This window comes from Protomyctophum parallelum (assembly GCF_964188405.1).
Source record: "Protomyctophum parallelum genome assembly, chromosome: 13".
NCBI lineage: Eukaryota > Metazoa > Chordata > Actinopteri > Myctophiformes > Myctophidae > Protomyctophum > Protomyctophum parallelum.
The window spans coordinates 18,801,021-18,820,836 of NC_139708.1; the positions used below are offsets into that span (position 1 = coordinate 18,801,021).

The window sequence follows — 19,816 nt, forward strand, 5'->3', positions numbered from 1 at the left end:
GGGAGTAAACCACGGGCTCCTGCATATAAGGAGGGAGGGTGGGCCATGCAGGGACCACGTGGTTTACACCCAGCCAATTAAATTGTCTGGGAGCTTATCATATAATGCTTCTGTGATCACGCCAGATGGCGCTCTTTCCCAGTGCGAGTCACTGAGCGTAGTATTAATTATAAGAACCTTGGATTTTATTGTTTGGATGCATGTGCCCGAGGTCGGACTTTCTCACATTTACATAATACATTTCAGAATGTCTCACCGTCATCTTCGCTGCGTTCGGCTGCAAACTCCACAGACTCGGCGAGCGAAGCTAAAGATGTGCGTCTGGAAGACGCCCCGGATGCTAAGCTAGCAGGCCTGCTCCCTGGCAACCTGTTGACCCAGTGGTCACAGAGAGAGGAGCTGGTGGAACCTGCATTAAACAAAGACCAAAATAGTTGGTTAGTTCCCAACCAATTCTGGGCCAACACCTCCATGCCGTACAGGTGCAACTCATTAGCTACATAATAAACTACCAAAACACATCTCATTCATCACACACATAATACACTTGAAATGATACTTTTTTTTTTACAAATAAAAGAAAGGACCATATACACCCATCATACAATACTTTCACATCTGATTATATATATATAATTTCACTACTAATTACAATTAGTTATAGTTACAGTAAGTCCCAATGTGGGAACCCATTGGCAAAAAAAAGAAAAAACAGCACCCTCTGCTGTTTGTTTCCTTGGGTCGCAGCACAGAATCTGTTCTTGAGAGATTACAGTCCTAACACAACCTACTATTTAACTAATAGTATGGTTCATACAGGAGGGAATGTGTGTTCTACACAGGCCTGTAATCCTGTGAAGGTTTCCTTCTGGAGTGTTAGATCTCCTGCTGTAAAATACAACAGGCTGACGTCAGATGCGATTGCGGGGCGGGGAAAAAAAACCCACTGACCGGCCACTGAGCTGTTGGCGGACCAGGAGGGTATGGCGGTCCTTCGTTGGTAGAACAGGATGTAGGCCGTCTGCTGGCACACGTCCTCATCAGCCATGGGCTGGACCTCACTGTCGTCGAAGCAGTACCACACACCATCCATAGAGTTCTTACAGTAGGCTGAGGAGAGAGAATGGAGTGCATGGGAGAGATCAAACGGGTTTCCAATTTCCATTAGAACATTTTCTTTTTTTATTTAAATGTATTTTTTTTGTGGCTTTCGCCTTTATTTTATATTTCTTATGGAGGGACAGGAAATGGGAAGAGAGATGGGGGGGGGGTGACATGCAGTAAAGGCCGTCGGGACCGGGAGTCGAACCTGCGGGACACTGCCAGACTGGGTTACCAGCCAAGGTGCCTGGACCGCTGAGCCACGGCCCAGGCCCATTAGAACATTTTCAGCAAGAGATGGGACTTAATTATATACAGGGGTGGTGCACAAGCACATAACTGGTGCGACAGTGCGCATGCATCGTCAAAATGCTTGCTGCGTGGCAGATCAAAGGCACGGAAGCGCTTTTGCGTCCCGAGAGCTGAGACAGGAATTTATGTCCCCAGAATCCTGACACAACTGACATTCCGTTGCATTATGCCAGGCACTCAAATGTCCATCTATATGTCCTGTAAGTACACTTGGAAATAAAACTAGTGTTGACTAATCATTTCAAGTGGCTCTTATTTTGAAGAGGAAGTTCAGAGGAGGGTCCGTTTCGGTTGTAACCAAGCTACCATGACCTTTGTTGAAACTTAAAAGGGAAAGCTGTGCTGTTCAGAGCGCTATAGTCACTAAACCACGTGAATTAAACACAAGCTTTGAGCCAAAGTTCATATATGTACCATATGAAAACCATGCATCCGTCACTTAAACAATGTACACACTTTGGAATTAACTGTGTAGTAGTGTCCTCCGTGCATGTTGCCATGGTTACCTGTGTAGTGTCCTCCCGTGCATGTTGCCATGGTTACCTGTGTAGTGTCCTCCCGTGCATGTTGCCATAGTTACCTGTGTAGTGTCCTCCGTGCATGTTGCCATGGTTACCTGTGTAGTGTCCTCCGTGCATGTTGCCATGGTTACCTGTGTAGTGTCCTCCATGCATGTTGCCATGGTTACCTGTGTAGTGTCCTCCGTGCATGTTGCCATGGTTACCTGTGTAGTGTCCTCCGTGCATGTTGCCATGGTTACCTGTGTAGTGTCCTCCGTGCATGTTGCCATGGTTACCTGTGTAGTGTCCTCCGTGCATGTTGCCATGGTGATTGCACACGGCGTACAGGTCGTACAGGTAGTCGTCTGGGTTGCGCCCCAGGCCGTAGGGTCGTCTCCACGGCGACCAGTGGGAGGGTAAGCTCCAGCTGCTCTGACTCCTCTTCACCACGTGGGGCGCCATGTCCATGCCCATCAGGGGGAACCGCACCATGTTCTGCATCTTCACCCTCCTGTCGGCCTCCTACAGCACGTTGTGGTGTTGTCACACAGCACATGGATTAACACATTTAGACGTGACGGCCATTCTAAATCCTGACAGTTTTCTGAAAACCCCATGTTTCACATTGCTTCCACAGAAGACATGCTCAAAAAAACTCCTCACTTCAATTCATCAACGAGAAAAAAGAACAACCAAGTCCTCCTTATAATAATATTAACAATGACAATACATTAATTGTTTGCAGTGCTTTTCAAAGTACTCAAAGACAATTATTCCGTTCACTGCACTGGAAACAATAGACACTTCTTTTTGTAATGCTAATCAAAAAGAAATAAAGGAAAATAAAATAGGATATAATAATTTGAGAAACACTGGAATAGATATAACAGGAAGGAGGAGGGATAACAACACAGAATACAGCTGGTGTCACACTTAGGCCTGTTACAATTATTATTTCAGATAATAGCATTGTCATAGACATAATCGTAATGCCAGAAAAAACATAATAGCAGATCTACAAGCTTAAAACAAGTAAGCTTGTAGACCAGCTATTGTAGATCAGATCTGCTATTTAATTATTATTATTTTTGCATAATGTGTCAGTAACTTTTCATAGCTGCCCTGTGCAATTTGTGATTATGAAGCCTAAAAACCAAACAGAAATGTAATTTGTATTCATATGATCCAACGTTTGACGCCAAAAACACAATGGAATGGTGACAGTAAATAGGTAATAGTCACACTGTAGTTTGGGACGGTTCAGGGTGCAGTACCTGTCGGAACCTCTTGAGGTGCAGTATGAGCACATCCGGCAGCGTCCACAGGCTGAGCTTGATGCGACCCTGCTGCAGCTGCTTGCAGTGGGGACACCGCCACGCATCGTCAGGGGCCAGCTGGGATGGAACCGACGCACACACACACACACACAGGCACACGCACACACAGGCGCGCGCACACACACACACACACAAACACACACAGGCGCGCGCGCGCACACACACACACACACACACACACACACACACACACACACACACACACAACACTTTAGTTACTAGTAAGTTTAGTTACTTTGATCATCATTACAAACTAACCACCTCTAGTCTATATACATTTCAACAACTTGAGAATAGCAGATCGCCACACATTGTGGGCAGCATTGATAAGTAGCCTTGCCGAGCCATGAGGCCCATAGGGCAGGAGCCTATCTCCTGTTTCTGTAGCGTGAGGCAGCTTGATGTACAAGTACACCCCCTGGACATGATGCTAGTATGTCGCAGGGACTTACCCGTAATCCAACCCTTGATGCTGAGTGTCAAGCAGGGAGGCACTGGGTCTTTGGTATGACCCGGCCAGGTATTGAACCCCGACCTCCCAGTCTCAGGGCAGACACTCTAACCACAAGGCCACTGAGCTGGCAGCATTGATACCTTTACTTAAAGTAAAACATTTGAGTACTTCATCCAGCACTGCACACACAGCGCCCAGCTGGCAGTAGCCTGCATCAATGAGTCAAGGACAGGCTCCAATCACTACAGAGAACGGAGGAGGCTTCCCTTCCACCAAACCCACACTTTCCTCTGACCACCAGAGCTCCTTTTCAACGCTATCCTTTAACAGACCTCTGCCAGGAAAGCCAAACCACACGCACTCTATATGTGGACTTTTCCCGGTGTCCTCCTAGAAGTTGTGTTTTAATCCAAACACAAGCGCCACGATATGCAGTAAAAACCTGCTGAAAGGACCGAAAGGCAGTTTGATGAAACAACAACATGCAAAGCCCCGGGCAGGCAGGCAGGGCTACGGCCCGCTCGGGAGGAAGGGTTTAACTATAAAAACACACAGCTCACTGCTTGTGCAAATACAAGAAAATCTAAACAAAACAATACACATTAGGCACATAAAAAACACGGTGTGTGTGTGTGTGTGTGTGTGTGTGCATGTGTTACCTGCTCTTCTTTGGTGTAGAGCGTAAAGCACTGAGCGAGTGTGCAGGCCTGTGGCTGGTGGTGCTGCTCTCTGTGCAGATACACGCTCTCAGCGTCAGGGATGTACTCTTCCTCCGTGTGTCCGAACAGACTAGTGAGGAAGGTAGAAGAGCACAGTCAGATACACGCTCTCAGCGTCAGGGATGTACTCTTCCTCCGTGTGTCCGAACAGACTAGTGAGGAAGGTAGAAGAGCACAGTCAGATACACGCTCTCAGCGTCAGGGATGTACTCTTCCTCCGTGTATCCGAACAGACTAGTGAGGAAGGTAGAAGAGCACAGTCAGATACACGCTCTCAGCGTCAGGGATGTACTCTTCGCGTCATCAGTGCCCATACCCGAGGGGGGGTTGGCGATAGGGCCTTTCTGTGTGGAGTTTGCATGTTCTCCCCGTGTCCCCTAGGCCTAGGGTAGATACCCTCACAAAAACATGCCGTAATCCTGGTCTCTAAAACTACCTCCCCCTGGCCAGCCGGGGCGCCTGATGGAGGGGAAAGGAACTGGTCGGAATAACGTGTCCCTTCCACGCGCTACGTCCGGCCGGGGAAATTCCCCTCTGTCAGGTGAAAAGAAGCAGCTTGGACTCCTCATGCATAGAAGGAGGCATGAGGTCAGTCCGCTGCCCCCCCCCCAGGTTGGCAGAGGAAGTGTAGCGCCCAGGATTACATTAGATAATTGGCACTGGGTGAAAAGAAAACTGGGTTACAAAATTGTGGGATAAAAATGTAAGTAAAAAAAGAAAAAAGGGATGTACTCTTCCAAACAGACTAGTAGTGAGAGGAGCGTGGTCAGCTACACCATCTCCAGATGAAATGAGAGGATCTGCTGGCTGCTTACAGTACTCTTACAGTGCCTCTCAGCCGGGCCGCATGTCGCAGAGGAAAGCCCTGGTCTATGCGGACCTTTGAGTCACATTTTCTGTTTGACTTAATGACTTGAAACCCGAGGGCGATTCTACACATGTAGAATCGGTGGTTCACACTTTCAAGATTTTTTTTTTAAATGCTCAAAAAGTAGCAGATGTACAAGCTCGCAGCGCCGCATGAAATGACACACTGAGAGCTTGAATATCTGCTATTTTTGAATAGCCAACGCAAACAAATCTAAAATGACAGATGCTTATCCCGGGTTTTAACGGGTTAAGTGCTGTTAAATGTACAGATTTGGCTGGGGAGTGGTTGAATTTCACTATTATATCACCAGCTAGTACGGTAGTTAGCCCAATTAAATAATGTATAACAATGACTATTCACATATCCTCTTATGGGGTTCCCAGAGACAACATATTTTCAAATGTGGTATATATCAATTTGATATTAACATGTTTTGAGACTCAACTGACCATTATTTGCACAAAAAATGCAGTTAGGAATGGAATAGAATTTAATAATGTGGAACAAAATACACACAATTTTAAATAAGACAATAAGCAGCTAAAATTCAAATGAAAGATTGACTAGACCAACGTCTGGAAATACTGTACTGCAGCTACAACTGAAGAAATAATTTCCAAGGGATACAAAGCCAAGAGAGTATTTATTAATCGCACCTGCTAGTTAGCGGCATGGATGGTAGGATCCTAATAGAACAGTGGCATGCATATTTCACAGTGACCTCGCTGGATTTTCATCGACTAAATCACAGTCACCACATTTCCCACACTTTCTTTGCATCTATTTGCCATCATGGTGAGTCCTAACCACTCATTGTGGTCAGGCATTGATATGGAGTTGGTTCGCCCCTTTGCTAGTACTAAAACATTCTCCTCTATTCTGATCATTTGGCTTTCCACTAGTTGGAAGTTGGAACATTGCTGCTGCAATTTGCATTAGTCAGGTCAGACGCTTCATATTGGTCAATTAAGCCAGGCTCCCAATTCTACTCCAAAGGTGTTCGACGGGGTTGAGATCATGACTCGGTGCACTCTCCGATCTCATTTCTGTGTGGGGCAGTGTGGGTCGTTTCACCTTTATGTCAGTCCCCGACACACCCCATATTCATGTTCAGAGTTTGCCAAGTTGGCTTCCAACATTAGTGGAGGGGGGGGGGTAATTGAGGCAGATGCACAGGCTTTTTCAGACAGGATGGCCAGTTTTGACTGACCGTCCAGAGCCGAGGATGTTGCACTGCATCACAGTTTAATGTCCAACAGCAATTAAGGCCTCATTTATTATTTACAACTGTGCGCAACCTAACACACACACACACACACATATTAACTGTATATGGTGATTTTGGGTGTGCCAGTACAGTACAGTACAGTACAGTACAGTACAGTACAGTACAGTAGAGGGTACAGTAGAGGGACCGGCACATGGTAACTGTCATTTCTCAACCGTTTCGGACACAGGGCGGCACACCGGAACCGGGCCGGCACCCCGGGTGTGTTCCTGTGGGTCTGGAACCCCCCCACTCCCCCCGGGAACCCCCACACGGAGTTGCACCACTCACTTAATTTAAAGCATAGATGGTCCTCCAAAATGGAGAAGTGGTTCATTATTACCGTAATCTGTTCCTTTTCTTACCTCTCCATTCTCACAAATATCTTCTCAGAACTAATATCAATTTCTCCACCACTTGACTCGTGTTCTGCTTCTGAATCAATGTTTTCTGGTTTCCCTCTTATTACTTCATATCTTAAATTAGCGCTGCCCTTCCTGCACCTGTCTCTAGTTCCTGCCTCTCAAGTCTCCCGGCCTTCCTTCTCTCTCTCTCTCCCCTCATGTCTTCCTTCCTTCACTGTGTGGAACTATAACATCAAGCAGACTGTTGCCTGTTGACACAAATAATATATATGTAGTTGTACTGGTATAGGCTTAGATTTAATTATACACATATTAAATTAAGGACAGTTATGATGTTGTTTTCCAATTTTCCTGTAGTACATTTTAGTAGCTTGCTAAAACGGCAATGTGAACAAAAACATTCGTTACATACAGTATAAGGGATCTTTTGTCCAACAAACACTAATTTGGTGCAGCAAGTTTCACTTAGTCGAATCTTTCTTTAACCCGTTAAAACCAGGAAAGCTCCTGTGTCATTTTCGATTTGAGCTAAAAAAGCATTATTTTATACTTTGGCTATTCAAAAATAGCAGATATACTGTACAAGCTCAAAGCACGTCACTTTGTGCCGCACTATGAGCTTGTAGAACTGTCTTGAATGTGCTCTGCATTCAACACAAACCAAACACATCGTGCACGTCACACCACAGGAATGCAGAGCTACAACATCAATGTGTTTGACTCACTATTCCTTGGTCTCCTTGTCCCACTCAACCACGATCTTGACATGCGGGGGCCCCCCTTGTCCACACGACTTGTACGCTCTGTGAAGAAAGACTTGTGTCAGAACACGACTTGTACGCTCTGTGAAGAAAGACTTGTGTCAGAACAGCCGGCTAAACTAGTGGTTCCCAAAGTGGGGTATGGGGACCCCCCAGGGGTCCATGAGGGAGTTCCAGGGGGTCCCTAGCTAAATGATAGTTTGGAACCAAATGGACCCTTATGGGTCTGCAACTCTGAGTGTACAGATGGAACCAAATGGACCCGTACCATTGATTTTACAATATAAATTGGGGTCTCAGAGATAGAAATGCCTTTATATGGGGGTCCGTAGACTAATGCATGTCAAACTGGGGGTCCTTGAAATGAAACGGGTTGAGAATCACTGCTAGAGCCGTAAAGATCTTCTTATGGAGGTGACAGGAGGCCCCTGGCATATGTCTTCAAATGGGTGTCCACGGCCTAATTAGTGTCAATTTGGGGGTCCTTGACGTGAAAACGTTTGGAAACCACTGGGCTAAATGCATACGCAGTTAAATTTCATGTGGAAATGCACATTTTAATACTTGCACAAAACCGTAAATAGACTGAACGACGAAGCTTACTGTATATACTGTGTTATGTCATGTGATGATGTGAGAGGCGTTCTTTTTTGAGCCCCTCCTATGCCCAGCTTTGTCTGTTTGTGTGAATTTTAGCGATGATTTGATTGGCTGATCACCCCATAGCGATAATTTGATTGGCTGAACAAAGTACACATTGAGGATAAAATTTGAGGGCAGAAATTTGAAGACGCCTTATTGTGATTGGCCGGAATGACAGAAAAATGAGGACGCCAATTGTGATTTGCCCGGAATGTGATGATGTATGATGATAAGAGCGCTCCTCACTTCACACGAGTGATTTTTTTTAAAGGATTAATGTGATTATGGATTGATTAGATTACAATGATAATCATACATACAAATTAATTGTACAATACAGCAAAATCAAAACGGATGAAAAAGAAAATACAAAAATCGAAAACGACAACAAATGAGCAATGATATCTTTTAACTACCATATCATAAGATGCTAGGTCAAAAGGTGGGCTTTCAGTTGACACTTAAAAGATGTTGACTGTTTAATGGCTGTTTAATGGCTCCCTTATTTCTTGAGGTACTGTGTTGTGTGTTCCCCAGATTAGGGGCATAAGTGAACCGATTTTCTTCTGGGAATTAACTGTAATCTCTAATAGACCTTCCCAAGAAGATCTAAGTACTCTCGGGGGCCTATATATATTAATGAGTGCATGGGGCCAAACCATGTAGTGCTTTAAAAAGAAGAAGTGACATTTTAAATGGATATATCTTCACAGCCGAGAGGATATTCATCAACAACATCATGACCCAGGTGAAAATCAACAACTGTGTTATGTAGCCATTTGGTGGGAAAAGCATCAAAAAAGTGTCTGGGAATCAAATTCATGTCGAGGCATGTCAACAAACTGGAGCAGGAGAGGTAATCATCTGTCGGGGCATGTACAGTATGTGAAGAGATAGCTAGAGGGGTGCGTTGCGTAACCACTGTGACAACAACAGACCTGGGAAAGACAGTAGGTATAGTAGAGATATACAGTAAGGCAACCTGTGGGTCGGGACCCCAGAGATGACAGTGAAGTAAGTGACACTTTAAGGACTTTTAGGGCTTGTTAATACTTCAAAAAGACAGAAAAGAATACTATAAAAACTGGCCAAATTGTCAAATAATATACCAAATCACACTCATGTGAAGTGGGGCACCTGGTAAGGTTTGTTTAAAGTGCTGTAAACAAACAGTCCATAGACTTGTCTGCTACCGTTAAAAGTGCTCTAAACAAACATAGTCCATAGACTTGGCTTCCACATGACGTCACATTTAGTGCTCTAAACAAACATTAAAGGGTCCATAGACTTGGTTGCCATATGACGGTGGAGGGGCTAGCAGTAGCACCCCTCCAAAATAGGCAGAATATTTTAAATTAGGCTGTGTTCACAATATGTATCTGTCGAACCGAAACTTGAATGCCTCAACACTCTACTACATTCCAAGTGCTTAACAGGGTCATATTTGACCAGGGGGGTCAAGTTTAAATATGATTTTTTTTTTGGGGTGGTGGGGGTCACATCCTGAAAAGGTTGAGAACCAACCAACACTGCATTAAGGTACATAGTTGACGTAGGAGAGTTAAAACAAAGGGAAAGACAGACCTCTCCACGGTCGGGTGACACAGTGGTTGATCGTCTTGGGGAAGCAGGTATGTGATTCCAACAACACCGACCACTCTGAGACTGAAAGGTCCCACCTAGAGTAGAGAGACAGACACGGTGTTAACAGTAGACCCTCCAGTGTTTCTATCAGACACAGGCAAATCACAACAATGGACCTGCATCACTTAATGGTGTGAGGAATTAATACCACCTTTAGCATTATCTGGCCGGGGCAGTATGCCCACAGAAAGTGCTTTGGGGATATACTGTATTACGCAGTGGAGAGAGAGAGACAGACAGATCGGTAAAGGGAACGGTTAATGTATTGTACATTAAGGAATCAGTCAATTTACGTCATGAAGGAATCTGTAAAATCCTAAAAAGGTTCACAGCCCTTAACACTGGAGGGACATTTAAGGTGTATTAATATGAGAGTAGCTGCACCGCAGTCTCCCCATCAACCTTTCTGAAAGAGGCATTTCATACTGCCCCACCCTGTCTCGTTTGTGCAAGATGAGAAGGCACCCAACCAGCAACCCCTTCACCCCATCTGCAAATATAATACCCATACAGTACATCTTACTGCGACATTTCATTTTGAATAACCTTTGTTATTAAGCAACCGGGTGCAGATAGAAGCTCTTTGTATCGGTTAAAATAATTAGAATGCAACTGAAATAGTGAGGCTTGTTTACATTTACTGTGATGAATTGTTTAATCCGTGTTCCTGGATAAGGCCAGGACTGCCCCGTCCTCTTATTACCTGAATGTAGACTCCAGGCCTCAGGAGATGACGCATCTTCTCTAAGATCTCTTTCTGCAGGACGTCCCAGCTCACCGTGCGCTCCATGTACAGCACAAATGGCAGACCAAATCTGAAACGACATTGTGTTCTTAGGTAAGTTAAGGCCCGTTAATCACTTTAACCCTGGTGTCCAATTATTTTAGGCAAAAATGTGTTATTTATTTTAGAAAATAGTCAAATATAGAAGATTTGCAAGCTCACAGCTCGTAGATCGAACAGTTTTTGCTATAATATAAGGCATAAGTGGTTAACGGATATTAATACCTGTATAATAATCAGGAGCATTTTATGAGTTATTGAAACCCTTGGAATAGGAAACGAACAAGTTATAAAAGTATAAATCAACCAGGTGAGCCTAGTGAGGCGTGAATTCATTTTGCTATAGAGAGATCTTCTGACACTCAAGAATTGTAGAGGATATTTGGTGGTTGTTCTGAAATGGATCGTACATAGACAGACACGATGTAATTAAATTCATGGGGCTTGGGTCCATAGCTAATTGAGAGAGAGAGAGAGAGAGAGAGAGATTTGTGCAGCCTTATTTTTAGCCTGCACAATACCTGATGAAACCAAATTAGTGACGGAGTTGCAGTTTGTCATAGACCAGCAGCCACAGTAACACAGCAGCCAGACTGTCACATGTCAGACAATCACATACAGTGCACAGTAAAAGGCATGACTAAACCTTTGGACTGAGGTTTGTAATCAAGGAAAAAGGCAAAATATGCTTCTCTGTTTGACTGATGACTATGGAGGCAGCAATACAATTGCAGCATTTCAGTCTTTGGACTGAAATGCCACAGGGACAAAAAAAAGTGTATTCTGAAATGTGAATACAGTCTCCTCACAGAACAGCTTATGTTTTCGCCTGGATGCCATCCAAACACATGCTGAGTCAAACACTGGGGTCCACTGGGGGACAGACAGTGACTGCTCTGAGGGATGCAACAGTACCTCCGTCCTTGGTGTCCGGTGCAGGCTCGGTTGCAGACCAAGAGAATAATCTTCTCCGGTCCCACGTTCTTGTTGGGCGACGCCGTGACGGGAGTCATCGCCCCCTGCATGAACGATGGCGTCCTGCCCAGTTCATTCACATACTTCAAGTTGTTCTGGTTCAAGTTCGCGAGGAGGCTTCCTGAGTGATAAGAGAAAACAGGCTTTGATACTTTGACCAGCGCTAATACATAATGTCAGTGTAATTATTGATGCAGCAGAAACCTCTTTTAGTGCGAATGCCCTCCAGTCGAAAAGTCTCCGGCGTCTCAAAGGCAAAGATGGAATCGCTCTCCTGGATGATGTCGAGGTCGTCGTCGTCGTCACAGAAGGAGCGATGAAAACCGTCGTAGTACATTTCAGTCAGAACAAACTGAAAGGGGGAGAAAGCAAACAGGTCAAGGCCAAATTTGACACGTTATATTTGGTGGCTCTTATGTTCAACAGTTATCGATGGCTTGCAGATTTGAAAATTTTTGATTTGTAGAGCCAGGGGGGTATCCTCCACTTCCTGCAGGTGCATCTGTACATTTTTGGAGGTAGGGAGTTACAAATTGACACACTTGACTACTATGCATGCTTCCCTGCATTTCATTTTGATTCCAAGTGTGTGTATAGTATATTAGTATATATACTGTACACATAGTACAGACTAGTGCTGCACAATTAATCAAAAAAAGATTGCGATCTAGATTCAAACACCTATGTGATCTCAATTCTAAATTTGAGCAAGAATCGTGCAGCACTAGTTGGCTGTCCAATTAATTTTAGTTACTCTTATGCTATTGCCACAAGAGAGAGACTGTAAGAGGTTTAAGTCAAACACTTTGATGTTGTCTGTTTAAAAGCCACAGTAGTTGGCTCCATGTGCCACATTTTGAATGTAGTAATGTTCAGCAACTACAGACAAAAAGGCAATCAATATTTTCATGGCAAAAATGAGAATCGTGATCTCAATTCATGGGGAGGAAAATTGACCTTCACATTTGAGCAAAAATTGTGCAGCACTAGCACAGACAGACAGACAGACAGCCAGCCAGAAGAACATAACCAAACAATGTTTGTTCACAGGCTGTATCCTTCCTGGCTGTGGGAATGCTGAACTAACACTGCGTGTAACCCAGTATCACTGCAGCGTGACTGATAAGAGGGGTTGGGAAAAAAAGGGCACCTGGTCCATGGGGATCTTGGTCTCACGTGACACAGCATCTCTCAGCCGGTAGACCGTGCTGTTCAGAGGCACTGCCACTCCGATCCTCATGCAATGGGAGTACTTTCCCTGGTAGACAACCGTCACATACAGGGGCCTGGGGGACAGAGTTAATACTTCATTTTAATCAGCCTTTTGAAATGAATGCAGTCTGTGCGGACCAATCCCCGCGCAGGGACAGGAGGCGACATCCTTATGTAATTTGGAAACTGAATCCGATTGCGAGCCAACTCGGGGAGTCTTTCAGTCTCTTTTCTCGGTTGACTTGATTAGAACCCACAACAAAGCAAATCAGCAGACTGTATACATTTTCGAAGTGGACCTTCATATGAATGGGGCACTATCACACAGTTATATAAGTCACTAATGTATTACTAGGGTGCCAAATGCTGCCTGTAACAATAGCACCTAGAACCTAAAAAGTGTGAGTGATGCTCTATAATTATAGTGCCTCCACATGGCTAACTGGGGTAACAGGCCCATTTGTGGGTGAACGAATAATAGGCACATAATATTATAATAATGATTATATACAATATCAATAATTAAGATGATGATGATATTTAAGTTTTCAAATGTCAAGTCACATTTCTCTTCTGCAGCTTATTATTATTATTGTGTTCTTTACAGCTTAATGTCCAATACAAGGAGTTGTAGGACTTATTTTCTCATAGTCTAATTAAAGAAGCAACCTAATGAAAGAATATGGCAATGGAGAGAAATCTGAGCCATTTTCAATGCATCATTGTGTCATTTAGCATAATTGCTCGAGGAGTATAGTGACATGAACTGTACAATGTGGTGCAACTCATCATTTGCCCTCATCACTTTAGTCTTTAATTAGCCATGGGGGCGCCATGAAGAACAATAATCTGTCCTGAGCCAGTAGCGTACGGTCTTAAATGTCATCACTGTGACATGCCATGACGGCAGTGAGCTCTCAACCTTCACTGCTGCTGTTACACGGTCAGCATGACATTCTTTCTGTCTTTCTTTAGCCTGCACCGGCACTCATGTCACACCATCTTTTTGATGCTCAGAACAAACCTGCCAGGTCCACAGCTCGAGTAAGAACAGGATATTTTTTTTTATACATAAGATAGAATGCAAATATGTGAATATTGGTATACACTGCTTCAATTGTGTAAACTTTGGCTCCAGAACCTGTTTTGTGCATCTGACTGACCTGAATAAACTAGGCTGAGTTTCCCAAAACCATTGAGAGTATAAACGCCCTCCTTACGTACTAAATAAATGGACGATCGGAAAATGTCTCAGCAAATATTTCACATCAAACTACTATTCATTTGGTGATGCCTCGTTCACAGAGGTTGATGCTTTTAATCACTGTGAAAATTGATCTCGTTTAGTGTTTTATTGCTGCGGCGGAATATTTGTGTTTTGTGTGCTTGTACTGATGACACAAACACCAGTTTGAATTCATGTGAATTCCTGATCTCACACAACACACCCGCAGTGAAAGGGCCGTCTATCACTCTTTTATTCATGAATGGAATGTAAGATTAGTATAAAACTGCTTTTGAGAAGATCAGCGCCAATAGTTTTCAGACCAGTTTCAAATCAATTAACCACACCACAATCTATTTTAAGGCAGCGTAAAAATAGTACAAATCATTGATATACCGTACATATTAAATGTTGGCCAATGACAAAGGTACTAAAGACTCAACCTGATCTCACAGAAATACGTAGATATGTACAGGATTGCAATTCCGTACATACACGACTAGAAAACCGGATGGGCGCCGTCTCTACCGAACTTGAGCCACGGGAGACGCCACCGAGCGGCCTTGAGTTGCCGTGTCGAGTGTTGCGGAGTTCGGTAGAGCCGGCTCAGCCCCGTCCGAGTTGTAACCCGATATGGACAGAATAGTAAATAATGTCAAACCTGAACTCATACAGTCCGAACCAGCGACGGTGAAATAGCACTTCCGTACTAGTGAAAGCCACGCCTCCGTCACGGTCAAAACAGTAGTAGTGTCATATGTACGGATTTGGGGGTTTTCTAGTCGTGCATGTACAGAATTGCAATCCTGTACATATCTGCAACTGAAGACCCTTGCCATTGGCCAAAAGCCTTCATTTCCTATCTTTCAAGTCTAACAAGTCTAACCCATTTTGGTGTTAGCTACTGAAAAATAGCAGATCTACAAGCTCATCGCGAGCTTGTAGGTCTGCTATTTTAGAAAAATCGAAGAACTGACATAGAAACAGCTTTTTCAGAAAACTGTCAGGATGTAGAAGACATTTTTAGAATCTGATCTCAGGTCAAAATGGGTTAATGGGGTTTAGGTGGTTAAATGAAATGAATTATTTCTCCCCAGTAATGGGTTGTCTAGGACTCTCCAAAAGCATGATTGGACCCAGAATTCTGAGAGCATGGATCATTCACTATTAGGTCCCACATTGGAGTGAAGGCCATCACTCACCTTGTGTGTGGTAAAGGGATGGGTAAGGAGATGCACAGGAAAGGATCAAAGGTGTTGCTCTGCTTCTGGCAGTGCGGGCAAGTGAGTGAAGACCTGTTGGAAAAACGAAGTAGAACCTCACCATGTTGGCAGAGAGAGAGATTTAACAATGCAATAGTGCCAGAATACCATTTTTCTGTTGAGGGGAAACAACTCACCTGTACTGTGCCTGAAACAGTTCTTGCACAAATGACCCAGCAGAGAGGGGAGGAGATGGTCCCTCCAGGCTTCGGTCATCCTCTTCCACAGGCGGCTAAAGGATTAAGAAAAGAAAATGAGATTTTATGTAAAAGGCGGCGTTCGTATGAGCCAGTTATGCTGATGCAAGATGCAGAAGTTATAGTGGAAAAACATGAAGACATTCAATACGCATTTGTATGCGAGTCCGTGAGCCGTTTGGTTTCTGTCCCAGTGAGGAATGGAAAGTTGTGGTTGCTCTCTGTCAACCAGCAAATATAAACCTCCCAGATTTATAGGCCAAAGACTACAAAGGGCCCCCTATTATCTGACATTTGATCCCCACCACATTAGTTGACAGAGACACATAGGCCTGTTGCCACTCCTATGGGCCGGGGCAGCGTCTGTCAGCAGGGGGGTTGAATGGGACGAGTTGGACGGAGGTGCGGTGTCCTTCCGATAGGGGCTCCTAACTGTCAATCGGAGTCCAACACCAGTCATAACAAGTTTTACTGGCATAACGACTAAATTGAAGGGGAAAAGGGGGTAAAAATTCTTCTTGCATCATCAGACCTATCTTACTTCTTCCAAATTACATTGTATAATCCCAAAATGTTGTCCCTTTGTTTTAGATGTGGTATAGCAGAAGGCACTTTTTTTTCACTCTACTTGGCAGTGTAACAAGTTGCCATCCTTTTAGCAAGGAATATGTGATGAATTATCAGCAATCCATGGGATAACATTTCCAAGAGATCCAGAAATATGCCTGTTGGGCAACTTTTCAAATTTACATGTTATCGGATTAATTTTACAGAAATCGTATTGGCTATCCTCCAAAAATGCATAGCAATGAATTACTTCTGGACAACCACCTATCTGTCCAACTCGACACCGGCGGGCACTGCACTCACTCGGGTTGTCTGTGACGCGTTGTAAAAATTTGAAGTCGGTCGGTCGAACGGTTGTCGAGATATGTGGATTACAGACGTACGTTCATACAGAGATTCCTCACATTTCTTGTAAGATTTGCCATAAAAGCTAAGGTTGTTTTAGTCATTTAATTTTCTTTAATTACTAATTTAGGCAACACAAGCTAATCCTCTGAAACAAGGCGGTGTGAAGCTTATTCTCAATGTTCCTTTTCACAAGCAAAACATTATTCATGACTGAGAGCTACTGTGGGGACCACACCAAACTAAATTAGACCTACTTTTACACAGTCCACCTTATATTCCAGAGACTCAGAAAGGCATTGGTAACATAATACAGCCTGTGGCTTGGATTGCAACGTCTCCAGAATAGGAAGTCAATTTTAATCTTTCTACGACCTACCTCTGAAGTGCAAGAGAGTGACCAAGTACACAGGACACATCAGGGTGGGGCGATAATCACGATTATTTCAAAATGTCTCGATTAGAATTAATGGAAGTATATACATTATATATATATTTACAGTATGAAAAAGATTGCTTTTCAATTAATCGATTAACCCACATGAGCAAGATTAAGTGATTATTGGTTCTAAATCTCAGCCTATACCTTGATGGAGGGTCTGGTGTTGGGGTTGACCGTGTTCAGGTCCTCATGCACTCTGTCCAGCAGCCACAGCAGAAACTCCTGGGCGTCATGCTGAGCATTCCCTCTGTACTGTAGGCAGCTTTTTGACACAGCATTCTGCAAAACAAAACAACATCATGCCCTCCACTCAAAACCACACTGCTTGTGATGTCAAAATGTCAGTACAATTTAACTTTTGTATTCGCACGGCCAACGTTCAGCAGGGCAAGACCGTAACCGCTACGTGAACCCGCGTGTGTGTAAATTATTCTAGGGTGAACATTCGGTCAAAATAGCTGATCTACAACTTCACAATGTGTCTCATTGTGACTCACTGTGTTCTTGTAGATCTGGCATTTTCACAGAAAGGATTTAGTGGAGGGTAATAATACTGTAAGACCTAGCCCCTTTCGTGGCCCTAGTTTACCTTTTCTGTATTCGTGAATTCTTCACAAATACAGAGAAGGTAAAGGGTCCCAAAAGGGGCTATATGGCAGACCTAGCATAGACACCCAAGGTGATGTCTATACAATAAGGTTAAGTGTTTGATTCCCATGATACAAAATTAGTTAGTGTGTCAGTAGTATATTGTCATCATAAGACGTTTTTCTTATGACGTTTTTAACATTATAGCGGTAACGAACTGTATTTGTGTTAACATTAACAAGCATAATGTCCCAGTCCAACTATCACTATCAGCTTTGAAAGCAGTGAATGAACAGGTTAATTTGGTCATACTTATCTTGACTCGTACAGTATATACTCATACTTACTTTGAAGTCTCTGCTATGCTGAGGGGTATATTCAAAAGTCCACAACGCACGTACAAGTCCAGATAGTTGCTCTGTCACTTCTCCACTGGCCGGGGCACCTTTCCTCTGTAGGTGTAGGCCTAAACCGTTTGGCTTTGGTCTATTCTCCTCGCCCATCTCCTCGGCCTTGTATTGCTCCAGAACCAGATACTCGGCGAAGAGCTCGGTGTTGCTTAGGCACTGCAGAATGGCATTCATGAAACAGGTGTTCCCGTGGTTCTTGAGACCAGACACCCCGGGCACCTTCTCCCCGAGTAGGAAGACCCCGATGTCTCCATCCTCCACGCTAGTGGGCACATCTTTGTTACTTCCAGTCTTGGTGAAGGTGGTGAACCCCCCGTCATCCTTGTCGTCCTCTGGCACTTCGGACACAAAGTGAGACAGCGTCGACAGGGTCCTCAGCACCCTGCTCATAAAACTACTCACAGAGCGCACCGAACCCCGCCTAAAGAGCTTCTTGCTGAAGCTCGACTTCTTGTCCTTGCTTGCAGATTTACAAGACATGATTGCTGCTCCTCCGATCCGAAATTGCACAACAACAACCAAACAAACTCGCACAATATCACGAAGATGTCCTGTGCGGTATTATTATGAGAGCCATTGCTATCGACTTGGCTTCTTCTGGTGGTCCATCATCATCATTGTCAACACGTTCAAATGAACTTAACGTTGGGGAAATGTTGCTGTTGTTGTCAGTCAGTCTGTCTGTCAGACCCAGCAGAAGATCGTGCACAGCTATAGCTAACCTTGGCTAGCAACATCTCCATCAAGGTGGCTCGTTGCAAAACATGTAGCTGACTTTGCTTTTATTTGATCAACTTGCCAAGCAGTAACAACACTGCAGCCAAACCAGTGACTAATATGCTGCTGCTGGGTAACATTGCATGGCGTACAAACTAAGCGACCCGTTCACACCGACCCCAGAATTCTTCTGTACTTGTTCTGCAGCATTGTTTTCGTACTCCAAAGTTACCCAGTTATTGTTGCCTGTATGTAAAACGCTGTGCCGCCCCGCGGCATCAATCAACACTGGCAGCTAGCAGCGTTAGCTACGATGCTAACGCTGCAATAACAACACCACTCACACACACACACACTCACAGTCTTCTCTCTCTCTCCGCATAAAGGTCTCTCCGTATAAAATTATGAAAACTCGCCGCGATACGACACTGTGTCCTCCTCAATAGCCTGCAGCGGGAAAATAAATAATGCGCAGATTTGGTTGACTTTCTAATGTTGACATGATTTTTTTTTAAAGAGAGACATAAATCTGTCTGCTGGGCTAAAAGGATATCAAGTGGCAAAAAAATAAAATAAAAACACGGTGCAAACGTCCGGTCTGAGTGGAATTTCAAAACAAGAGTTATTTATATGACAAACATAACTCGTTCTAAAATAACAAAACAAACAACCAGCCATATTATCTTTTCAAACCGGTATAATTCACTATTCATTCACTTCACATCATGTGAATAGTCAATTATATCATGACAAGTAGGCAGCGAAATAAAATACATATTATCAATGCTTTAATTTTGACAAGGACGATTTGGTTTGGAAATCTGTTTTGGTTGATGATTGATGATGTGTATTACTATTTACTACTTTTTACATTTAATCGGAAAATAAATTCCCTTTTACCGATTAAAAAACAATACATTTTTGGCCACTTCCGGTTGCACTGTTCACTAATTTGCTGCAGGGGGCACCATATCTTCAAAATTCATTCAATTTTGTGTATGGTTTCTCTTCAATTCTCAAAATCTTTTAAGATCCTGCAAAACAGCTGTATCAAGGTTTTGCATTGCATTGAAATACATTTCAGTAATATATTTTGGGGTCATAAACACAGCAATCTAT

The 19,816-nt window shown here is 43.7% G+C and overlaps 1 protein-coding gene across 1 annotated transcript in view; it reads right to left on the reverse strand.

Moving 5' to 3' along the window:
• Window positions 1-19,239, reverse strand: part of usp31 (ubiquitin specific peptidase 31) — a 31,782-nt gene extending 12,543 nt beyond the window's left edge. The window contains exons 1-15 of the mRNA XM_083780826.1: window positions 17,918-19,239; window positions 17,127-17,261; window positions 15,569-15,663; window positions 15,372-15,464; window positions 12,883-13,018; window positions 11,937-12,084; window positions 11,673-11,853; window positions 10,677-10,788; window positions 9,914-10,008; window positions 7,652-7,729; window positions 4,364-4,493; window positions 3,188-3,307; window positions 2,210-2,435; window positions 952-1,110; window positions 257-409 (exon numbers count right to left, since the gene is read on the reverse strand). Of these exons, the coding sequence (XP_083636952.1) occupies window positions 257-409; window positions 952-1,110; window positions 2,210-2,435; window positions 3,188-3,307; window positions 4,364-4,493; window positions 7,652-7,729; window positions 9,914-10,008; window positions 10,677-10,788; window positions 11,673-11,853; window positions 11,937-12,084; window positions 12,883-13,018; window positions 15,372-15,464; window positions 15,569-15,663; window positions 17,127-17,261; window positions 17,918-18,460 (2,404 nt within the window). The 5' untranslated portion in view covers window positions 18,461-19,239. The remainder of the gene's footprint in view (window positions 1-256; window positions 410-951; window positions 1,111-2,209; window positions 2,436-3,187; window positions 3,308-4,363; window positions 4,494-7,651; window positions 7,730-9,913; window positions 10,009-10,676; window positions 10,789-11,672; window positions 11,854-11,936; window positions 12,085-12,882; window positions 13,019-15,371; window positions 15,465-15,568; window positions 15,664-17,126; window positions 17,262-17,917) is intronic.
• Between the last annotated feature and the right edge of the window lie 577 nt (window positions 19,240-19,816).